Below are 25,511 nucleotides of genomic sequence, written 5' to 3' on the forward strand. Positions count from 1 at the left end.
TAAATGAGTCATTAAAATAGTTTATGCATGCAGTCTGAAATTGGGTAAATATAAACAAAATGAGTGTAGCTAATAGACAAAAGTGCTGCAGTTTACTATAGGGGATTCGAAAACTTCTGAGCAGCCAGGAGAAGAAATCGAAATAACAGACATACCAAAAAGTTGCGGAAACGAGTTTTCTAAAGGAGATATTTGTAAGCAAGACTCCGGAAACTAGTAAGAAAATGCAAATAATGTGTTCTACATGCTTCGACATAACACTGCTTAAAAGTCAATTTCACAGTGAAACTAAGACTGCGAGTCGCTGCTCCTTCGTTTTCTCTTATACGTACAGTAAGTTACGGCTTCTTGCATTACGCTATCATAATAGACTAACAATGTCTTGAAAAATGTTAAGAATTGCGTTATATGAATATCTGGTGCGGTAATCTTATACGGAGATCATGTTTCAGTTTTCAAGCTCTGTCTGCCTTTTTTCTTTCAACTAATTGATTTTTTGTTCTGAACGAATTTAATTATCGAAAATAAACAAAACAGTGAATAGATTTGATAGTTTTATGGACCTCTCCAAAATGATAGGCTTCAAAATATGAATGCTTTGCTGTCATGGGGCAATAATTTGAACGGTTTTAAAAAACAAACAGGTGAGCCTGGCAAATTTTTCGTGACTGCCATAAGTGCAATGACAAGAGGTCGAGAAAGAAAAAGATACTTACTCGAGATGAGGTTGTCGTGTATCTTGCAAATATGCAAATACAACTGTTTTGAATCTTTAGCTTTGGATGCTGTTTTAACATGAGCTTGTAATTACAATTTAAAGTTGATCGAAACAAAAGTAGACCGTGAAGATCAATTCCTTATGAAAAGTAACAATTTTGAAGTTTTAATCAAAGTTAATATCCAATGCTATTATTTATCTGGATGATTGATCTAATTTATGTGAAGTTGTTGCTACTAAGGTAGCCGGCTGATATTTGATTTCATCTCGTATAAATATTTATCCGTCTGTAATTCGCAAAGATGAACTTTTCGCACTAATTGTTAATGAAATCCAGGGATGAGTTTTTGACAAGCGGTTTTCCACTTCTTAACCGGAATTCTTGCATTTTTTAAACTTTCATCGTTATTATTCTGATTATTGCGGACCGAAGATTTTTGCGTTTGAAGTGGTATCTAGTAAACTCTTATATACTTTATCTGATGCACCATAATAACCTGGCCTCATCTCACCGCTTTTAAGGTTCTATTTTCAAGAAACAATCAACGCAGTATGGAAAGAGAACTTGACTTCTCGGCCGCAATTTGTCTAGGATGCATGACATGTAACTTCCAAAATGCCTCGGAAGTGTATCTGACCAACTGCCTTCATATCTACTGCAAACCCTGCTCTGGCAAGCTCATGAAATATGGTTGTGTCATGTGTAAAAATAAAGAATCAGTCAAGGTCCAATCACTGACTAAATTGGGTTCGGATTACCTGCTCATGTTTGCTACCCAAGTAAGAAATACTTTGCATTGTATCTTGTACCCTAGCATTGTACCTTGCATTGCACTTGCCTATCCAACTAGTCAGTAGCAATTGTATAAAGATTGTACTAAGAAATAGCGTATAATGTATGACATCATTTGATCCCTGTATGAAGTGGAGACCCGGGCTTGATTTGTAGTCTGCATTTGTGATCCCAAAATTTTGTTTCTACGCCTCTAATAATTCAAAGTCTAGAAGAAACCGAAATGCTCAATTTATGTCTGACGTATACTTGCTTACTTAAATATCCAATATTTTAACTTCCCAACATTCAACCACTATCCGTGAGACGCGATATGATACTATGACAGTAGATCATCAGATCAAATGAACCCTAGTAGTGTTGATTATACGCACATCTTATACGAACTGCAATTTTAACGAAAAGATCAACGGGTATTAATTGTGTCCTATAGTATTCAGTATTTTGGCATTGGGTAAGATATGGCGAAACCATAATTATTGCATGATCATTGAGTGGTTGTAATTATGATCGTCGCATGGCCACAGTGTCATATTGTTGCAGGAGAAGGCGGATAAAATGTTGAATGACTACATAGCATCTGTCGAACAAACTCAATCTGATCTGATTGAAGGACATCGCTTGACAATCAAGAACCTCAAGGAGACTTATGAGGGAAAAATGAAGAAAGCCGAGAAGAGTTGGTCAGTTAAAGAGAAGGGATACCTTAAGAAAATTCAGGATGTCGAGTGTGAGAAAGAAAAGCTGAGAAAGGAGTTTAATGTATGTGTAATTTTGGATAGTAAGTTATACTAAACTGGCGTTAATCGATATTGATTTTATTTTCGAAAGAGCACATTGAAATTTCGTTAATAATTAACGAAAATAGTTAAAAGTAGAGATTTGATTGGTCTTGTCGTTTTTAACAATTCTCCACCTGTACTAGTATTGGCTCTCATACGAAAAGGTGTTGGTTAATCTCGTTGGTGTTTTTCATCCAATTTTTCATCTGACTCTCGAATTTTTCGACTTGATGAGGGATAATTGATAGTCTGAGGGCATAAATCACGGTCCTGTTTTCTTATTGCCCGACTGGGCTTTAAGTTTGCGGCTCACCAAAATTGTACCCCTTCCTCTTGAACTCGGCTGCTTAAGCGTGAATTTAAGATGGAATTTGCACTTTTGACTTGGTTGGGTACTCCAGTAGTATAAAATTCTGACTAGAACCTCAACGGGGGGGGGGGGGGGCGGACAATTACTGCAGCGTGGCAATCTGCAACGGGGTGGGACATTTTGAGGTGGCCATCTACAACGGGGTGGGACATTTTGAAATTTTTTAAAATGTAGTAAAATGTCCCCCTTATTTTACATATATACATACATATACACAATACATACATACATGCATATATATGTATACATGTATATGTATGTATGTATGTATGTATTATGTATATGTATTTATGTATATGCATGTATATATGTATTGTGTATATGTATATATGTATATGTATGCATGTTTTTATGTATATATGTATGTATATATGTAGGTATGTATGGATGTATGTATGTATTTTTGTGTATATGTATATATGTATATGAATGTATGTATGTATATATGTATGTATGTATGTATGTATGTATGTATGTATGTATGTTTGTGTGTATGTATGTATGTATGTATGTTTGTGTGTATTGTAGTATGCATGTATGAATGTATTTATGTATGTATATGTATGCATGTATGTGCATGTGAGTATCTATATTTGTATGTATGGATGTATTTATACATACACACATGCATACATACATACATACATACATACATACAAACATACATATATTTATACACACATACATACATACATACATACACACATACATACATACATACATACATACATAGATACATACATACACAGATACATACATACATACATACATAGATACATACATACATACATACATACATACATACATACATACATACATACTTACATACATACATACATACATACATACATACCTACATACATACATACATACATACATACATACATACATACATTACATACATACATACATACATACATACATACATACACAATGATAAAAAACCAAGAGTTGTATAAGAAAAACAAGTTTTCACCTAAGTATGTACACAACTATGGTCATAATCACTTATGTCCATAAATGCATACATAAATTGGTGAAAACAGCAGTAAAACAACTAACCTGTTAGTAGATGTATAAAATCATTAATGATATATTAATTGCAGAGTCATCAGATCATGCCCAAACATGTTCAGGGTCACAAAACTTTCCAAATAAATTGACCAATCGCAGTGCTTGATTTATTATTCAGGTCGGCAACCAATCAGAATTGAAAGATTCATAAACAAAAACTCTAAACGCTCACGTTCAGTAAACAGTAAATAATGAACACAATAGGAACAAAAGACATCAAGCTCATTCATGAAAAAGTTTTATCACTGAGAGGTAACATAAATTATACACACATATCTTATCGACAATTATATTTCGTAGCTGCTTGTTCTTTGTTAGATCCAGAAGTTGACGGAGAAATAGCACTAAAATTTAGACCCTATGGTGGTTTCATTGAAATTGATAATTCAAGACTAGATCCTTTATTGAAACGGAGCAAAGTGCTACGGCTTCATGCTGCATTGCATGACGCCGCTGGATTTATAAAAGATTGCAGAAACAAAGGCCCTGGATATGTTTACGCTTTCCGTTACTCACCAGTAAACAATTGTCTTTTTGGACACTTGACAGGAATTTTATTCATTCTATCAGTGAAAATTTTTCATTCACAATTGTTTCGTGAATTGGAATGCTAGAAAATTTTGGCAGCAAAACCACAAATATTATTGTCCTCGATCTCGAAGGTTTCAAACTCAAGTCACTTGGATTCATTATAAAAGAACTCAGTTTGTGTTCCAGTTACAACGATACAATATTTTTCAAACCGCCCCTTAAATTCACTGATTTACCCGCACACGATAGACAAACTGTTATTTGGTTGACCAATAACCTACACGGTCTTGATTGGGACGAAGGTGATATACCTTACTGTGATTTGAAAACAATCTGTCTGAGTTTCAGTTTCCGATTCACAAGGAAAAATTTTTTTGCCAAAGGCATTGAAAAGTGTCAGCTCCTCAGTAAGCTTTTACAAAAAACTGTTTATAATCTGGAGGATCTAAATTGTCCCCGAATCTCAGAGATAATATCAGAAGAACAAGTTCCCTCCTGTTATCTTCATTCAAACTTTCCTTCAACAAACGATCAATTATCAAATCACTGCGCGGAACGTAAAGCAAGAATATTCTCACAGTGGACACAAAGTGATGCACAGAGAAGACACGGCAACTTTAACAACTTATCTGTCAGACAACTTGAAGATATTCACTTGCTTGACTCCACTTGACGATCAGCCGATTGTAATATTCAATAGAGTTCAGGATCCCTCTCCATCAACACAGAATAATTTTTCAAGTGATCAACAGAACCGAGCGAACTATCTCAACAATAAGCCAAACACAGCACAACAACCGCGTTACAACCCGCTTTATAGCGCAGCAGCAAAACGTTATTTTGCAACCATTACTCTTTCTCCCGACGAGCTAGACAGCTTTAGGGCTTTCCTGCCCGTGATAGATAATTTCTATCACTTCCAACTGTACATAAAAAATAAACAGAGAGCTCGAGAACATCGGAATCAGTTCAATTATGGCTATGAACAAAACAAACGAGAAGCTTATACAGTCCCCGAAAGAGCAGCGAATCCCACGTTGGAAGCAATGGGCGGACAAAAAAGTTCCTCAATTTAGATTGAAAAAAACACCACCAGAACGTGAGCTATCACTTAATGAGATGCCGAATGAGTTGCGGTTATATGTCTTGGAGCACCCCGAAGTTGAAAAAGTCTTCAATCAACCATCGTTCGAGGAAAATGACTCATCAACCGTTTGTTATAAACTAGAGATAAAAAGTCATATTAAAGGTTTCAATTTGTTTGAGTTCTGGTACATGAAACAGTTGCCCAGTGAATAATTCAAAGAATTAACATTTTATATCATCCTTGTTTCAATTCACTTTTCACTTAATTATTTTTCTCCAATGAATCAAAGAGACGAGGCTGACGCCGGTATCAGTAATTTAGTCTTCGATGTAAACAACAAGGAGAGGCCCCCATGGCGTTGTTGTTAATATTCAACAGTGCCAAGGTCCGAAGTAATATTTTTTGTTCAAGTGAGTATCATTGTCTTAATGATCATTCTTTGCTTCTCTATGCTCTTTCTATTATCAGAAAGCTGTGAAGAGAAATCAATTTGGATTGCTCTCTTATCGAGTTTAGTTGGTTACGTTTTACCTAATCCTAAACTATGAACAAAGTTATTCTTACACATGACAGGGTATTCATGTCAATTGTAGGACCAAGTGGTTGTGGTAAAACAGAACTCTTGTTTCGAATGCTAAAAGGTTCGACCTTTTATCCACGTTTTGAAAAAATTTATTATTTTTACAAAGAGTTCCAACCACTTTTCAAAGATATGCAACGAGTTATACCAGGGATTGAGTTTCTAAAATACTCAGGCTTTGATATAACAAAAAAAACTATCGCATTATCTGCTTATCTATGACGATTCATGTGAAGAAATCTTCAACGATAAAGAATTTGTAAAAATAGCTACCTCAGGACGTCATCGCAAATTACATGTTATATACGTCAAGCTTAATTTGTTCCATCAAAGCAAATGGTCCAGAACCATTGATCTGAATACAACACACATAATATTATTCAAGTCGCTTCGTGACATTCAACAAATTGAATATCTTGGAAAACAGTTGAATTGTCTCCAACTGATAAAAGAAGCATACAAACTAGCAACTGCGGAGCCCTTTGGACATTTGATGATTGATCTCGACCCAAAAACTAGCCAGGGTTTACGTTTTTCATCACAACTAATTGGACCGGATCCTTCTATTTTTTACATTTCGTCCCCTGAAGCAGTCATTACAACAATTACAAATGAAAAAGAAACATTTGCTTATGCTCAAGCAATGGGTAAATAAGAGGAATGAGAACACAGCTCAAATAGGAATATTACATCAGGGCGATTTCATTTGGTTCTTGAGTGACTGTGTGATGAACGTACTCTCTGGAGTTGTACCGATCAATAAATATGAATTAAAAAAATTCGAGAAACCACTACGTAAACTTGCAGACAGGAGAGTTGAAAAAAGTGAGAGAATCAAAATTTTTCGATCAGATTCTGGAATCCGTCTAATTAAACTGATTGCGTTACCTTGTATTGCTTTTCTGGAGAAAAATGCACACTGAAGAGTTTGTGCTAATTCCTCGTCAAATGTATGCGAATGAACAACCTCAAATTGCTCAACTTCTCAACAATAAAAATGTCCGAGAGAAAGCAAAACAAATATCACTGTTGCAAAGAAGCAAGTCTCCACCAGCACCTTCTACCACGCAACAAGACACGCAACAGCAGACCGATAATATTTTGGAGAATGTCAAAGATGAGTTGAATGAGACTAGAGATGACAAAACTGATACAAAATTTTCCAGGGAGCGTGTTTTGAGAGATATTAAACACCTTGACAGAAAAAAGTTTGAAAAAGCGAGCATAATATTGGAAAAAATATTAGAGTCAGAATCTCTATCGCTGGATCAGACATCAAGACTAGTGGTTAATAGGTCAAGCACTGGAATTCTTGTCGCAGATTTTCTTTACGATCTACAACAAACAACCTCTAAACTTTCACTTGAACATTACAAAGTCCTGACCTTTCTAGATATCAGTTCACAATTAACTTGTAATACATACGCAAAAAAATTTCTTGCCTTATCACTAAACGAAAAGATACAGTTGTTTGAGGATGAACCAGAAAACGAAGAATCAGGAGTCTCGAGAACAGAAGAATCAAAAGCTTCTGGCGACGATGAAGGAAGCTTTGAAGATACAAAAGACGAAATCCAACCGTCTAGCTCGTGGACAAATTACTTCCTCTCACGTTAAACAATTGAACAAATTATACACAAAAGGTAGTGCAGCTTTTGGTAGCATTGCTAACTTGAAGAAAGCCAGTGGTTTACCAAGATCCAAAGTGGTTCAATACCTTCAGTCGAAAGCTCCATACACAAAATACAGACAATTCAGAAAAACTTTTCCGAGACTAAAAGCTGTTGCATACAGAATAAACGAAATCTGGTCTGTCGATGTGGCGTATATGGATAAAATTGCCCAACACAACAATGGAGTCAAATATTTACTGGTGGCAACATTTACTTATCGCGATACCTTAGAGTGCAACCAATGAAGGCTTTATATGCAAAAGACGTTGTTGAAGCGTTCAAAAAAATGATCGAACAGAAAAAACCAGAAAGGGTTTGGACAGACAAGGGATCCGAGTTTAAAGGTGAATTCAAAAAATTTTGTGAAAAGAAGGAGATTCATTTATATACAACCGAAAACGAAACCAAGTCGGCATTTGCTGAGAGGAATATTCGATCGCTCAAAAGCATTATTCACAAATACCTGGAGGAAAATTGGACTTGGACTTATATTAAGCAATTGCCCCAGTTTGTAAATACTATAAACACTCGTGTTAATCGTGTTACCCAACTTGCACCAAATAAAACTTTCAAAAAACATGAACCGTTTTTAATATCCCTAGCAATTAGCAGAAAAAAGTACAAGCCAAAATACGAAGAAGGAGACCTGGTTCGGATTGCAAAGCCAGACGAAATATTTAGGAAAGGTTATAAACAAAATTACACAGACGAAGTCTTCACAGTATTCAAGGTTGCTACCCTTAGTCCACCAACATACAACCTTATAGACGCAAACAACGTTATAATTGAAGGTAAATTTTATGAACCAGAATTAGTCCAAGTGAACGTTCTTCCTGTCAAAGATTAAACATGAGTATTCATAGAGAATTTACTATTGATTTGATATCGAATGCATCAATGGGAATTTTTACCAGTAATACTATGGCCAAGTTTCGAAATCAACTCGCTCAACCATTACAGTTAGATGGAGATTGGCAAGTTGCCCTTGCTTCAATATCATTTCCCTCAAACATCAATAATGTAAACTCAGCCGAAATAGTTGCGTATGTCAGTTCTGGCGCGGAACTTGATGCTTCACATAACCGAACCGGACAACTTCGAAGAATTCGCAAAGGTATATACAACAGTTCAGCAGAGCTTCTGAAAGAAATTTTTCGAATCGCTCAATTGAAAAACTTTGACTATGATTTTGACACTGTAACGCAAAAGTTAGTTTTGAAATTTGGACCTACCGAAGGTTTGTCATTTGAAGATGAAGAAGTACCCAGTATTCTTGGTTTTAAAGGAATAAGAGATATTTCGAATCATGGTTTTATTCACATTGGTTACAAGTCAGAAAAAACAGGCAACTCTTTGAACAGACATGTTGGAGAATTTCCAGTTGATATCACTTGCGGATCACAGTTAATATTTGTATACATTGATATAATTGAACATCAGAACGTTGGTGATGTGAGAGCTCCAGTAATAAAAATCATTGAGTCTGAAAGACGTTTGCGAAACGGTAGCATAAACACAGTGACACCCATACACAACAAGTCCTATACAAATTTGGATTACAGGCCAATATTATCAAACAACATTCAGAACATACAGGTAGAGTTGAGAAACCAAACTGGAAAACTAATTCCTTTTACTGGAACCGGAAAAGTTATAGTCAGTTTAAAGTTTCAAAAAATTATTTAATATGGAGGCATACTACAGCAATCAAGCATCTCAATCAATGCCGTATTTTTCCGGACACTACAGACAAAGAGGCAGCGGTTTTGGAGCGCTTGCTGCAGGTATTGGAAGAGTTGCTCTGCCATTAGCACGCAAATTTCTCTGGCCCGCAGCAAAAAAGATTGGTCGTGATTTATTGGTTCAAGGAGCACCGGAGTTAGTAGAAGTTGCAACCAAAAGAAAGTCAGCAAAACAAGCACTGAAAAGTACAGTAGCCAAAACAGCTCGCAAACAAATAGGTGGATCTCTTCAATCACGTATTGCATCAGGTCGTAAAATAATTAGACGAAAAAGACGACAATACACGAGACCTCGTTCAAACAAAAAACGAAAAATCTCAACCAGAAGAATCATTTCTCGAAAACCCCGTCCAAAAAGGAGTCGTCTGGATTTTTTCTCGCGAGTGAAAAATGCGAACTAATATTGTGATACCATCTGAAGCTACTCACAGTTCTCTAGACTTATTTGAAAAACCACCTTTGCTGGTAACATTTGATCAATCATTCGAGCAAAAAACAGGACCGCTTTATTCGCCGTCAGGATCATCATTGGAATTTGAAGTTGTTGGTGATCGCAACAATTTTATTGACTTACAAAAAATTTACCTGGAGATCAAGTGTCGAATACTGCAAACAGATGGAACGGATTTGCGCTTCACAGCTGGTGACGCTAATGCCAGTGATCTTCCATATTTTGCTAATAATATCCTTCATTCACTTTTCGCCGACTGTACTGTTTCTGCAAATGGTATCAAAATTTCAACAGCTAATGGACACTATGCACACAAAAGTTTCATAGAAACTGAATTCTCTCATGGGACAGACGCAAAGAAAACCTGGCTGAAATGTCAGGGTTACGAGTATGAAGAAAACCCCGGCACTATTCCAGCAGCAATATCAGATATAAGAAAAAGAACAGTGCGACAATCCGCACGCATAACATTATATGGAAAGTTGGCGGTTGATTTCTTTTCATGTGAGAAACATTTGGTTAGTGGAGTTACGTTACGCATTTCAATGAGAAGATCCCAAGATGACTTTGCCGTCATCAGCGAAGACGCAGCGAAACACTACAAGGTTAAAATAGATGAGGCTAATTTATTTGTCAGGAAGATGACGGTGTCAGATAATGTTGTAGGTGCAATTGAGAAGACATTATTGAAAACTCCGGCAATTTACCGATACAATGAAGTAATTACCAAAACATTCTTGGCTACAACAGGCCAACAAAGCTGGAAACATGAGGATATTTTCACTAAAGAGCCAATCAGAAGAGTCATTGTTGCATTATGCGTTGGTACAGCATTCATCGGTACCAACACCGCTAATCCATTCCATTATCAAAAATTTGGTTTAAGAGAGATAACCATTTATCGAAATGGTTTTGCAACGGCTGGAACTCCAATGTCAACAACTGACAACAAGAGGTTGTACTACAATTCAATGAGTGCATTAGCTTATGTAGAAAATGGCCATGGAATACGTCTGAGTGAGTTCGCAAACCATTATATAATGGTATTTGATCTGACCAGCACTCAAGAGGCAACTCATGACTTTATTCATCCAGAGCTCACAATTTCATCATTGTCTGTCGAACTCAAGTTCGATGCAGCGTTAGCTCATAACGTTGAAATATTTTTTCTTGGGGAAAAAGCATCTACGATCTACATTGACTCTGCAAGAAACGCATCTAAAAACGCTCTTCCCATGATCACATACTAATGGACGAAGATCAAATTCATCTTCAAGTGAAAAAGTGTAAACACCTCAAATTCAAATTCAGAGGGGTTTATGCCGCTGATAATTATCCTCTGAACTTGCAAACCAACACATTTATTATTGTTAATGCATCACGATCCAACTCTATTGGAACCCACTGGGTAGTGCTAGCTAAACGATATGCATACCCAATAATATATTTTGCGGATCCACTGGCTCTACCCTTGACTACCTACAAGGATATTTTCAACCGTTTACAACAGTGTAGAGACTTGGAGATAATGATGGATATCATGGAACATAGAAGAGACATTCAGTCTCCACTGCAATCCTCAGACTCCCAGCTTTGTGGTTTATTTTGCATATATATTGTTCATTATTTTTATAGTGAGAAATTTTCATTTATACCTGATGTAAATGAATTTGAGTTGCTAGCTTTTGTAAAACATATGAAGTAAAAGTTAATTTAATTTTGAAACAACAACACCATTTTTTGAATATCAATTTTTACAAAATTGAAAGGTTATGAAAGAGTTTGAGGTTTCTCTCACAAAACTTCCGTGGCCACTAAGCAGAATATCCATTATCTGATAAATAGTTGACGAGTGTTCACCTAGCATAAGCTGGCAAAATCGTTTCATAGTTACATCAGGGACTGTAGAAGAACGTTTGTTGGCCGTCAAAGTACTAATAGATTTCACTGTTGCCTCACTCAAGGGTGCTGGAAGTTGTTTCTGGTTCTTGGTAACTGCAGAAGAAGTTGATTTTGAAAGGTATTCAACAGCAACATGTAGTCGTGAAATTATTGCACCACGTTTAACAAAGTCTTTTTGCGTAGGCTGAATAAGTAATTTGAAACAGTTAACCAGACACGGTATCACTGCAGGTACATAAAGAGAATCGAATATGTTATCATCTTGCGAACCAAATTCATACATAACATGATAATGATTGGAGCCAAATGTACAACCTTCGATAACTGTTGCAGATGAATGATAACCATATGCATAATTTTCAATTGTGTTTTCAAATTTTGGTTCCGTCTCACAAATATTGTACTTGAAACGTTTTTGAAATTTCTTGAAATATTCAGGACTGTTCTCATACATCGCCTCAACCATAACGAACAAAAAAGAAAAAGCTAATAAACTAAATATGAAAGCATAAACAATGACAGGAAGCAAAAGGTATAATAGAAATTATTCCGATTCCTCATTGACTGTTACAGATGTTTTTGGTATCTTCTTCTGGCGCTGAGTTGGTGTTTTGCCGGCCCGTTTTGCTGGACGCTTCGAGTCATCGGTTGAATCCGGTTTTAGAAGTGAGTCGATCAACCCAACTGGTTGATCAAGCATTTGTTCTAGTTTTTCTATGTTCTGACATAGCAAACGAAACTCTCGCGCCGAAAGTAATTTTTTGAATGAAATCCCAGTCGACCTGTTCACTATCACGTTTGAACAATTTCAAGGATAAATAGGTGCCAGTGGTATGATAAGTCTTAACAGATCCAAATGAAAGTCGCTGTACTCAGCATCCTTAGACAAAACATTACCCATAATGTTGCATATATTGAGACAAACTGTATCAAAGTAATCTGAAACGATGAATGACTAATGCATTACTGTTTGTTGGAATTTAAACAATTTAAAAACCCACGCCTACATGTCTAGACAAGATAACAGCTGAGCAAACAAACCCTCCCACCCTAGCGTGTAAACAAATTTATACTCCTCTATATCAGCTATGATGTTTATACGAAACATGAAATTCAAAAGATCGGAAAAAATCTACCCTGCTGAATCAAGACCCATTCAATGTCACAATTGTCCAAGGCAATTTAAAAATTTCCATTCACTAATGCAACATCGCCGGGCCAAGCATTATAAAGACCACAGCAGAAAACAGTTTTACAAGTCCCGACCTTTAAATCTAAAAACTGACAAGTTTTCATTAGCAATGGATAAATTAGCTCGCCTCCTCGAGTCTATTTATATTTCTAGAGAGCAACCCAATTCAACTTAGGTCATTATGACATAATTCTGTTTATAGACATGACGGCATAATGATGAAATGATTAAGTCAAATAAACAAATCAGTCTGCAACAATTTTTTCAATCTTTCCGCCATTGTTCTTTCTTGTTGTTCAATATAAGTTTTGTGAAAATTCTTTAGTTCTTTGACACATTATTACATTACTGCAAGTCTTTTGTTGCTTAACTTTCTTCTTGAATTTGCTTTCATCCTGCTTTTCCTTTCCATTCCATAACATATAAAAGCAAGTTTTCATTTTTCTTGTTACTAGAATTGGTTCTAGACTCGGTGCTGTTCTAGGTCTTTATAAAATTTTCCTTACAAAGAAAACTGTGTGCTTTGTTACCGTTTAAATCCGTAAAATCAGAACAAAACATCTCAATTGTTTATCCATCACCTGCAATATGGCTGCTGAATATTTAGAAATTGCAAAGACAAGTGAGCGAGGCACTCGAACCCTTGTGCGAATGTGTCACAACTTCAAAAATATTGTCCTTGTAAAGGAAAGCTTTGATGATAAGACAGAATTATGGCACACAAAAAACAGCTTTATTGTTCCAGTTAATTACATTGAACCAATACTTGAATACACAAAACAAAACGATTTATTTCATCTTACAAAAACGCCAGAAAAATCACCAAGACAAGAAGAGTCTCCATATGCTCATCGATATTATGGATGTATTACTCCCATTCAAACAAAAAAGCAGGATGTGAAAAAATTGGCAAAGCGAACAAGAAAACTTTTTGCAGACTACGATCATGACTGCATTGAAATTTGGGAGAATCAATTGGGGCAGCTAGAAGTTGAGCAAATATCTGGTTTTTGGAATTTTGATCAGTCGCCAAGTGAAGAAAGAAAAACCCCGGAAAGCCTCCCGTTGCATGCCAACAATTTTTCTGATGATGTCAGCATTGATGAAACACCTCCATTGAGCCAATGTTATGCCCCCGTCAAGAAAGTCATCAAGTTATCTCGACTCTAAAATACAACGAAACACTTTAAACTCATTGTACATATTGTATTTGTTGCTTTTCACAATGTTAAAGCATGATAATTTTGTTAACATCTCGAAACCAGTTCTTAATTAAACTTTAACTAAATATTCATCTTAGCACTAGACAAATATTGTGAGACAGAATTAAGCGATGCTGAAAATTTCAGACATTGGACAAACAAGTGTGCGAAACAATGTTTTAAACAAATAAGCGAAAGTGGACTGGGTTGAAATAAACCCAGCTAAAGCTTGGATTGTAGTGAAATCACAGTAAACAATCAATAAACACTTTTTTATCAGATAGTCGTATACCGTACCAAAATTAGGGTAAACAAATAAGAAGTAAAACTGCGAACTCAATATCACCTGTTTTAAACAAACAAAAAGTAGAAAAACCGTTCAGCATATAAATCTATGTGTTGTTTACACAACAGTCTGCGCGGTGTGTCCCCCCTCTACTGCTGTTTGCGGAGCAGTAGCTTTCTGTTGCAAAAGTAAACAAAAAAGACGCGCACTATGATTGGATGAAACAAGTTTAAATTACAGCTTGCCCGACAATAAAAATCTTACATTTGCTTTTTGCCTTAACCTGAAATTCACTTGATTGAAAAACTTCAACTATTTTCATTTCCTTTTCGTAATTTTATTTTCCTTTTTTGCGTTCCTATTCCTTCTCTCTTTCCACTGTTCATAATGAACGCTGAAACGTGTACAATTTGTCAAAAAAAACTCGCAGATAAGCGCAGCCTCAGACGACATATGCAAACGGTTCATAAACAATACGTCCAAACCAACCGATTCGTGTGCGATGAATGTGCGTTTGCTCATGAAAAAGTCATAGAACTCGAAACGCATATGATACAGCAACACAACCCAAAACATCCCCGCTACTGTCTCTACTGCAACAAGTTCTATGTAGACAACCTCAAGTACATGGAGCATATGAACAAAAACCATGGACTTCCAGTATGGAACGCTGATCTGGAAAACAACCCAAGTTCTGGAATTCTTCCGTCCGAGCAAGCTTTCGGTGGTGTTTTGAAAACCTACGACATACCAGTGGGGGAACAGGAAATAGATCTGCTAAGTTTTATGCGGAGCAAACAGGACGAGATCGAAAATGTTGTTCAACTGAACACGCAAAATAGCGCACAAAAACTTCAATTCAGTGCATTGATGCAATTAACAAAACCAACAGGTGATGAAACCGTTGATAGCCAACCCGATCGAATTCAGATATATATCAATTCAAAAATGCAGCGCGTTGACTTCACCGGATTGAGTAAATCATGCTTTGCTGGAATGATTGAGCAAATGCTCCTCTCACTGAACAACTTCGCATCTCATGGGAGCGGTTGGACGGTAGATAGAATTGAGAATGTCGAGCTACGATTTGTCAAGTCAAAACCAATTAGTGCCTCTTCCTATCTAGCTCTCCCAACTGAGTTGGCTAGAAGTCAATACTTGCTCAACATTCGCAACAGACATGATGAAAAATGTTTCCTATACTGCTATACTGCACAATATCACAACAAAATTGGACCCAAATTGATACCGGACAACGCCTCCTGGAGACAAAAAACAAATCCAATAATGTATGGTCCAGAAAATCCCGGAGCAAAGCAACCAATTGGTGAATTCATGATGCCAATGGCCTTTCACCAATTGAAAAAATTTGAACAGCTAAACCAGGTACGCGTTAATGTATTTCGGCACTCAAACAAAAAATTGATTCCTTTCCGCATATCAAACAACCAAAATTTCGAATTCAACCTGGACTTACTCTTGCTAAGTGATGGTTCAATGCATCATTATGTGCTGATCACAAATATCAAAGGACTAATTCAACAGTACATTCAGAAAAAACAGCGTTTGGACAACCATTTGTGTCGAAACTGTTTTCATATTAGCACTTCAATCGAACGACATGAGAGACATGAAGAAATATGCCACCAAAACACACGAGCAATTACTAAAATGCCAAAAGCAGGACAGCAAAAATTTGAATTTAAAAATAATCAAGCACGTTGGTTTGCACCTATAGTCGGATTTTTTGATCTGGAGTCTATAATTGAACCCGTTATTGACAGCAGCAGCAGCAACAAACAAAGCTCGAGCGCTAGAAGAACACAAGCCATGCAGCTATGCTTTGCTTTTTGTGGCCTTGAATGAAACGAAACCATTCTTTTTCGATCTGAAGTGTGGGCCGAATGTCATGATTGAATTTGTCAAGTCGCTGGAGCAAATTGCCAAGAGCATTTATGATGTTAAACAACAATACAAAAATTTTTCCGGTGAACCATCAATACCAAAAAGAGAAGCTACTTTGTGTTGGATTTGCGAAAACGAATTGAATACAAGTCCACAAGATCCCACAGTACTAGATCACTGTCACTTCACAGGAAAATTTTTGGGATGGGCACACTCGCAGTGTAATTTAAAACGTAGAAACCTAAATTTTACTCCACTGTTTGCCCACAATTTGACAAACTATGACCTTCATCACGTAGTACTTGCACTACAGAGCCTGAATGAGAAAAATACAATTTCTGTGGTACCAAGCACAAGTGAGAAATTCATCTCGTTGCAAATTGGAGTGCATATAAAAGCAACAAAGAACAAAAAGGGCGTTTGGACAAACCAGTATGAATACATAGGACTACTGGACTCCTTCAAGTTCATGAATGCTTCTCTTGACAAACTGGTACAGAACCTGCCCCCGGATCAGTTCAGCTTGCTTGAACAACATTTTCAAGAGTGGCCCACATCGTCGGTAAACCTGTTGAAACAAAAAGGCTCGTTCCCTTATTGCTACGTTGACAGTTTTGAAAAACTTCAAGAGACACAGCTTCCCCCTCGTGACAAATGGACCAACAGTTTACAGCAATATGAAGTCACAGTGAGTGAAAATGAGTACAAGCAAGCGCTCCAGGTATTCAATTTATTTTCATGTCAAAATATTGGTGAATACTACAACTTGTACTTGAAAACTGATGTGTTCCTACTCGCCGCAGTTGTTCTTTGCTTTCGACAAGTTTGCTATGACACCTACGGACTGGATTGCTGTCAGTATTACACTGCATCAAATTTGTCGGGCGACGCAATGCTCAAAATTTGCAATCCCCATTTACATCTTCTAACTGAGAGGGAACACCTTGATATGGTTGAGAACCTTATAAGAGGAGGCGTGAGCTCGGTGTACAGTAAGCGTCTTTGTCGCGCAAATAACAAATTTCTTCCTGATTACAAACCAAAAAACATTTCTTCGTTCATCATTATGATAGACGCTAATAATCTATACGGAGGAATCATGGAAAAATTCCCACTGCCACTATGTCAATTTGAACTGTTCGACAAGAGTGAGTGGACCGATGATAATGCTCAGGAAATTCTTCACCGAATTTTAAATACACCAGATGATGACCCAATAGGATACATAGTTGAAGTAGACCTAAGCTATCCCGACAGCCTACATGATCTACACTCTGACTTTCCCTTGGCACCCACAAAAGAAGCTATTGATGAATGTTGGCTCAGTGAATACCAAAGCGACTTGTTGGCCGATATGCAAATTAAAAAACCCCCGCAGGTAAAAAAACTCATCCAGACGCTTTTCGATAAACAAAATTATACACTGCACTACTAAACCTTGAAACTCTATGTTGAACTAGGATTGGTAGTAACCAAGCTTCATCGAGTGTTATCATTCAAACAAGAAAAGTGGCTGGCGCCATACGTGAAACTAAATACCGAAAAAAGAAAGCAGGCAAAGAATAAGTTTGAGGAAGATTTCTACAAATTAATGGTAAACTCGTCATTCGGGAAAACTTGCGAGGGAAAACGAAACAGAATGAAAGTGAAATTGACGCGCACTGAAGAAGAAACACTCAAATGGACAGACAAGCCCGAGTACCAGTCATCAAAAATTATCAGTGAAGATCTGGTCACTGTATGCCTTCAACAATCAGAAATACTGTGGGACAAACCAACCATCGTCGGTGCTTGTATGCTGGATTTGGCTAAGAAATTCATGTTTGAGTTTCACTACAAAGTTATGAAGAAGAACTTTGATTGCAATTTGCTTTATTCAGACACAGACTCCTTCGTGTATGAAGTACGCTCAAGAGATTTCTTTGCAGAAATACAGAAGAAAAAACAGGTTGCAGATCAATTTGATTTTTCAAACTTCCCTCCTGAGCACCCGCTATACAGCAGGGACAATGCACGAGTCACTCTTAAATTCAAAGACGAGATGGGAAGCCGGCCAATTGCTGAGTTTTGTGGACTCAAGCCAAAGTTGTATTCAATCAAGCTCGCTGAAGGCAAGTCTTTTTCACTAGCCCCCCACCCCCCTTTCACTCTACAAACACAAGTAATCAAAACAACAGGCATTTGTGAAACTTTCTAGCAAAGTTTTTTTTTGGGGTATGGAAAAAACTGGATAAATTTGAAATAAACCAAGTTTTTTTTCTCAGGTTGCACCAAACAGTCAGCCAAAGGGTTCACAAAAGATGCACGGCGCAGCATGACCCATGAATTATACAAGCAAACTCTTTTGGGCGGCGAGGTTGTGCGTCTTCTCAACACCCGAATAGCCTCTAGCAACCACAGGCTTCACACAATAGTTGTCAACAAGAAATCATTGTCGGGCTATGATGATAAAAGATTCATATTAAGTGACCAAGTATCAACGTTGCCCTATGGACACAACTCATTGAGAGAGGACATGTTTTACAAAACAATACTAGATGAGCCGGACTGGGGTTCACTTGATGCAAGCCAAAACGAGCAGGAAAGCACGCAGCAGGCGCGGGATAGCTCGCAGCAGGCGCGGGATAGCTCGCAGCAGGCGCAGGATAGCTCGCAGCAGGCGCGGGATAGCTCGCAGCAGGCGCAGGATAGCTCGCAGCAGGCGCGGGATAGCTCGCAGCAGGCGCAGGATAGCTCGCAGCAGGTGCAGGATAGCACGCAGCAGGCGCGGGATAGCTCGCAGCAGGCGCAGGGTAGCACGCAGCATGCACAGCAAAGGCGCAAACAGAACCAGCAGCAGAAAAATAAGCAGCCAAAGCAACAACCAACAACAACCATTCCACAAACAAGCACCATTCACAACTCAAGTTTCAACTCCCCAGACCCAGGTTTTTATCAACGTGATTATAGTGAAGATGAATTAGAAGAAAACTTGGTAGATTTTGACAAAATGTCAGAGTTATCGGACAGTGGGTCCTCTACAGACCCAGCTTGCGATGGTTTTATTTTTGGACCAAGCAATTGAATCGGATAACGCATGTGATTCAAGTGAGAATCAAGTCACTTTGCCAGCACCGAAAAGCAAAAAGAGAAAGCAGAACGCAAAAAAGGAGCGGCGAAAAAACCAAGAGCTCGCATTATAGACTATTCATCAACTGATGAAGATTAAACTCAGTGATTTGTGTATGCATGTTCACAGACTAACTAAGTTTTTTACCAAAAAGCCCGCGAACAGAACTTTACAAAAGTAAGCACCAATTGATATCAAATTTTTAGAGTTTTTGTTGAAGTGCTGAACGTCCGGTCCCTCTTGTATTCCACAAATTGTAATTCAAACCTGTAGCTAGTAACAACTCTCGCAGTAAAAAGTTCCTCTCAAGAATCCAGCAGCAGTTATTTCAAGTCTCAATCAAAAATCCTCCACCCCAAAACAAAACTCCCTCAACGTGCGCCGCGAACCACTAGCTCGATTGCTAGAAGCTGCTTGATCTCCACCTCAATATATTGCAAAGCCGATCTCAAAAGTTCGCGACCAGAACTTCTACGGCGAGCTCAACCTTCAGAGTTCACAGTCTTTCATTAGAATTTTGGATTTTTGATTTTGACTTGAAACAAACTGCCAACAGATTACCCAATAGGTACTTTGGCCTTTTCTCAGCTCATTTCAAAAGTTTACATAGAGATTAATTTCAATTAAATAGAAAGTTTACAATTCAGTACAAACAAGACACATCGAAAATAAAAGATTTGTACATTGTTTAATGAAACGTATAAACCAAAAAAAAAGTTCGCGGGCTTGGCTTAATTGTTTATATACTTTGTAATTTTTGTCGTTAAGCTTTTTTGAGAAACCAGAAAAAGTTGTGTATGTGATTTACTGATCCTTTCAACAATGTTTGAGTCAAATAAACTGACTGATTCCGTTGTAATTTCTATTCAAAAGTTGGTTTAAAATTTCGCAGGACCCGAATTTTTTTCAAAAGCTCCTACCCTTTATCCGGTTCATTGATATGATAAGTTAAAAAGCAGAAAAACAACCGGATAGAGCAGATAGTTCCTTCCCGTAATCAGGTCCTGTAAAAAAAATTCTTACTTAGTTGTTGCGAAGGTAGATGAGAAGCTCTCCGTTATTGAATTGAACGACAACCCTGCCCTCTACCTGGAACTTTTCGGGAACTTCACACTTCCCACAGTGACATAGGTTAAGATCAATAAAACCTTTGTTCAAACACTGTTTGATTGGTCGGAGCACAAATTCTAAATAGGTTATGAAAACTTTTTTCAAGTTACACAGTCTTTTTAGACAAGTTGCCTTTTTCTATGATTTGTATAACAGTAGTTCTTCTTTCTATGTCTACAGGTCGTATGTTATAATTCAAAGCAAATTTTTGCAAAACACATCATTGGAATGGATAATCTTATTGCTTACTTTTTTTGTTCTCAGTTTTTGGCATTACTTCTGTTATGTTTCTTCAATTAACGTCCAGCTGAAACAATACTTTTCACAAAAATAACTGACAAAACGCAGAAAAAAATGCTCTCGAACGACTAGTAGGAGATCTAACACGCAATCTTATTTACAACTTATCGTTCTCGACGCTTTTGCCATTTTCGTTTTCACCTAGAATATTTTCGAAATGTTGTTTAAAACCCCCATTACCTTATTGTCAAATCCCTGGTGATTTTGCTAAAAAAAATTCGCAAACGGAAAAGATCATAAAAATTTTAGTTGAAAACTTGATTAATTATATCTCTTACTAGTTTCATTGCCCGTTTCTACCATCAGTTCTTTCCTTTATAGTGTCGTTGGCAAATGTTTTTTCCGTTGCTTCCGTTCTGCCAGAGGAGTTTGTTTTACTGGTAGTTCAATTGTTTTCAACTTACACGAATCAAAAATTGGCGAGTTATTTTCAAATTTATTCAAAAACTATAAAATGAATTTTTTACGAGTATTTATGTTCAAGCAGTGTAATTGTTAGCAATCTTTCCCTCCATTCACTCCTAATTTTGTACTCATCCCCCAACTAGGATGATAACTTTGAACCGTTTATTTGTATCCCTCTATTTTATACCTCTATATCCCCCCCCCGACAAATTCGTATTACACTCCATTATTTTTTTAAAACCTTGATGGGGAGCTATAGGTTCTCTGACCCTTGGTGATGGGATGGGAGGGACTCAAATATAGATATTCATTCCTTTTTCCAAACTACACTTTTGAGTTGAGACCCGCCAATTTTTTTGTAAGTTTTAATTCAGAAGTTGTCACGGTTGCCCTTGCTCTTCACAACGATGACGATTAAAAAACAAATTCAAGGTAACTAGCAACTAATTGTTAACTGATAAACGCGAAGAATGAATAGAGTTCGATGATAATATAATTTTCTTCCTGTCAGAAAATAACACGAGACAAGGTTTTTTACATCTGATTTATTTGTTTTTTTAGTCAAAAATGTTTAAGCCCGCTCCCCCTGGTACCCCTGAAACCCTTTATTCTATTCCCCTAATTTTGATTTTTTGGTCTGTCGGTAATTTTTCTAAGATCTCGCCGCAAAATCTAGTGGGGGGACAAAAAACCGAAAATTCGAAACATTTTTGGCTAAAAATCTGATTAGGTTAGGTTAAAATCGGATATATGAACGCCAAGTTTTGCTATACTAATCTACAAAGCAATAAAATCACCAAAATGCAGTGTAAAATCAATTCATCCTGACGCTCCACTGTCTAGCGTTGCAAAATTTGGCGGGAAATTAAATAAACAAAGTAGCAAATTTTGCAAAGAATAAGAACTGGTTTCAAATAGCCGAAAGAAATTAAGACGAATGAAATAATAATATAACACCATAAAATCTTCAAAAAATCTGACTAAAACCTCAAAAATAGGGGGGACATTTTACTACATTTTAAAAAATTTCAAAATGTCCCACCCCGTTGTAGATTGCCACGCTGCAGTAATTGTCCGTCCCCCCCCCCCGTTGAGGTTCTAGTCAGAATTTTATACTACTTACTCCCCCACCACGTTTGTCCCCGTATCCCAGCGAAGTAGCCTCGTTAAGCTACCAAATCACCAGACTTTTGTGTGCACTTAGCCAACGTTTTGGCATTTACCAGTTGCTTTTTCTATAAACGGGATCTAGATTGCTAGAATTGTAAGCCCTACCGTTCATCGCAGACGCTTGATAAGTTAGGACGAAAAGAGCGCCTTATATGGTTTCAATAAAAGTCATTTTTGTTCAGTTCGTTTAATTGTTGAATTAATTTGGTGTTGCTGTTACGGCGTTAATAATTTGGCCTAGCAAGGCGAAATAGCCAATGGAGAACACTTGATGGAGAAATTGACGGAGAACACAATCATAAGGGAATTAAAAAGAATGGAATTAAAAAGAGCTCCTATGGGTAGGCTCACTGAAGTTCAATTCAGGTGTTCGCTCATTTAATTGTTAATTACTCTCGAATGAATTTTGTAGCGGCTATATTAGTCTTCTGGTCTTTGAAAAAAAATTTTTTTGTGTGACGCCTTATCTTTGCGTTCTCGGATTGCATTAAATCGCTGAGCTGCCCTCTCTCTGTCGGAGAGCAATTCGGTCGAGGTTAGTCGGGTAATTGCTCTGAACGAAGTTTGAGGTAATCATTGTAAACGTGTGTGCCTTTTGCTTGACAGCTTTTGCGCTCTTATTCTAGAACATTCTGCTGTCTGAAGTGACTTTTTTGCGCTTAACTTCTGAATTCTTGCGTGATCTCGATTGCTTTCATTCCGAAGAAAGTTCGTTGTGAAAATAAAGCGGATTTTTAGCGTTAAAGTTGCAAGGACCAAATAGCTTAATAGTTGAAATGGTAACGCTGTTAATCTGGAGGTTGCGGGTTTGAACCCCTCTGGCGTCGGGATCACGTTGATCATATCATTTTGTCGTTCACGGAAATAAATTATTAGTAGTTTTAACACAAATATTGAGTAACTTAAATCACTAATTTTTCCGTATCACCTTTGCCTTTTCCCTGGTATTAGTGTTCTTTGCTTATCTTCCTCGCTTAAGAAAGTACTCCAGTTGTCTTTCTTTAACAGCAAAGAAAAACCGTTAGTTGATAGCCATAAGGTATATGTAAAATATCGAATAAATTTTCTACTGCATGGATTATACGAATTAACAGTCATGTGCCATGGTACAGTTTTTATTGACACGGCCCATTGCTTCGCTCTGATGGAGAACAATCATGATGTGACAAAACTCTGACATTAGCGATTCAACCAATCATTAAAACTGCGACATAATATGCTTTTCAAAACTAAATTTGGTTCAAATTTTGATCTAAAGACAGTGAAAACACTAAAATTGTATACAAATTTTAAATTACAAATTTGAAAAAATTTTAACTAATTAATTTTACACAATATTCTTTACAAAACAGTCTTAGCGTAGTTTTATTGCAATCGGTTCTCGTGTAGTTTCAGAGCAATTAGTACCAAGCTGATCTTTAAAGATTTAAGAAAGCTTCTTTGTATTAAATTTTTCCATCCGGTATTACAATAAGATTAAATAGGCGCTATGAAAAAACGCTATTCTACTTCTGTTGACCGCCCAAATTGAATTTTAGCTTCTCAGACGTGAGCAAATGAATCAATCTCGCAATTCGTCAAGATCTGGCAATCAAGCTTATCGGAAAATGGGCATGGTTAATCAAAATACGATGGAAACTAGATCTGAAAGGGAAGTTGTGAGAGAAAAAATTAACATGGTCGTCGACATCCAAAACGGGAGTGATGTTTCAAATTCACCTGCTGACCATGTTTGACTTTTTGTCTTTTATCCAGTGCTAGGAATACTGGCGATAGTGTATTTAACCGAAAACGAAAGACTAGAAGTTAAGCGAGCAGTCTAAATTCGTTCAGCCATTACAAATGGTGTGCGGGCACCTTTTCTTAAATTCTCATTTCTTAGATGTCGGCTAAACCCCTTGTCGACCAATTCAATGATCGCACCTTTTATCAACTACAGCGTTTGAATATGCTCAGCTCTGTAAATAAAAGGGCGCAAATTGAATAGCAGTGAAAAGGGGGGTTTTCTACTCTCAGATGAGATTTCGCGAACGCTTAAGAGGCCTACAGCGTTCTTGGCATTGTCTGTGCAATTTTTCCATAACAAAAATACCCGAAAGGTGCTTTGTGTTTGGATCACGCTGAAACAATTAGCAAAAGTATTTATTCTAAAATGCGTCTTTAGCTTTAGGTATGTTTTAGAAACGTAAAAGCAAGCAAGAACATTTCCATTTGGAACAGTTCCGATATGATAAGAAGTCTAAAGCGAAACCAGATTACAATATCAGTGAAAGTGTTACAGTCGAAAGGAACGACGGAGCTAGAATGTTGATGCATGGTCAAGAACTGGTCAATGACGGGGACTTCAGGTCTCCGAGATCAGTGTTTCATTCTCTTAAAAAGGCACAGGGCAAAATCGGGTCAGTTCTATTCGTAGTCTGTTTGTTTATGACTTAAAAACACTAAGTGTCATAATTCATAATAAAGTTTGTACAACATTTCGATTCAGTTTCTAAAATTTTTATAGAAGCAACAAGTAACTGGACTACGAACAACGCTTGGAAGCTGAACTGATGATATACAAGGATATACACGTTTTACGTGTTCGATAGACAATCAAGATCACTGCTTTCATATCAAATATATACCCTTTGTTCGTTCGCAATTTCCTTCATGTATTTTAAAGTAATTGTTTTGGAAGAGCGTATATCAGTGTTTTGTCTCTATTTGGTGTCAGAAATTTCATTCAGTTAGTTAAGACCTGTTTTTTCTCGAGATAAGATTCTTAAATATTGGAGAACTAAGAGACCTCCACAGTAATCCAAAATTGTCGGAGAAACACTTGGTGAAAGCAAATGGAATTAATTTTCTTTTGCTGATGACTGGAAAATTTTTCTTTTCTGGTTATTGGTGTTATATCTACGCATTTATTGTGGCATTTAATGTAAAATTTGTGTCATTTTTAACTTGAAATCTTCATAGTGATATATGGTAAACTGGAATGACGTCATTCCCTAGTCAAATTGGGATGGTTATCTGCTAAGATCTTGCAAGACTCTTGTAAGACTCTGGTATGATTATGCATCATCTTGTAAGGGCTCTTACAAGACTCTTACAAGATAACCGTTAATCTTGCAAGATCTTAGCAGA

General features: G+C 37.0%; 1 protein-coding gene and 1 long non-coding RNA gene across 4 annotated transcripts; one reads left to right on the top strand and one right to left on the bottom strand.

The window, feature by feature from the left end:
- Positions 1-849: 849 nt before the first annotated feature.
- LOC142345661 (uncharacterized) lies at positions 850-25,119 on the top strand. 3 transcript variants are annotated; one of them, XM_075397859.1, is made up of 5 exons: positions 850-1,498; positions 2,055-2,273; positions 23,921-24,112; positions 24,564-24,781; positions 24,889-25,119. In XM_075397859.1, exons 1-5 carry the CDS (start codon positions 1,271-1,273, stop codon positions 24,899-24,901), a joined length of 870 nt encoding a protein of 289 aa, XP_075253974.1. In that variant the 5' UTR covers positions 850-1,270; the 3' UTR covers positions 24,902-25,119. The 3 variants fall into 3 exon arrangements, with proteins under 3 accessions (XP_075253974.1, XP_075253973.1, XP_075253975.1); XM_075397858.1 differs by having other exon boundaries at positions 24,564-25,119; XM_075397860.1 differs by lacking the exon at positions 23,921-24,112 and having other exon boundaries at positions 24,564-25,119.
- Positions 20,426-21,179, bottom strand: LOC142345553 (uncharacterized). The gene is made up of 3 exons (XR_012759342.1): positions 21,086-21,179; positions 20,757-20,814; positions 20,426-20,584 (listed from the first exon to the last, which is right to left on the bottom strand). It is a non-coding gene; the product is annotated as an uncharacterized LOC142345553 (long non-coding RNA).
- Positions 25,120-25,511: the final 392 nt, after the last annotated feature.

The sequence above is a fragment of the Convolutriloba macropyga genome, chromosome 9, assembly GCF_964194025.1.
Source record: "Convolutriloba macropyga chromosome 9, txConMacr16.3, whole genome shotgun sequence".
Lineage (NCBI taxonomy): Eukaryota > Metazoa > Xenacoelomorpha > Acoela > Convolutidae > Convolutriloba > Convolutriloba macropyga.

Coding starts and splice junctions, on each gene's coding strand:
- LOC142345661 (XM_075397858.1), top strand. CDS start 1,271: ATGGAAAGAGAACTTGACTTCTCGGCCGCAATTTGTCTAGGATGCATG. Junction 2,274..23,920: donor AGCTGAGAAAGGAGTTTAAT/GTATGTGTAATT, acceptor ATTGAATTTTAG/CTTCTCAGACGTGAGCAAAT. Junction 24,113..24,563: donor CAAATTCACCTGCTGACCAT/GTTTGACTTTTT, acceptor GGTATGTTTTAG/AAACGTAAAAGCAAGCAAGA.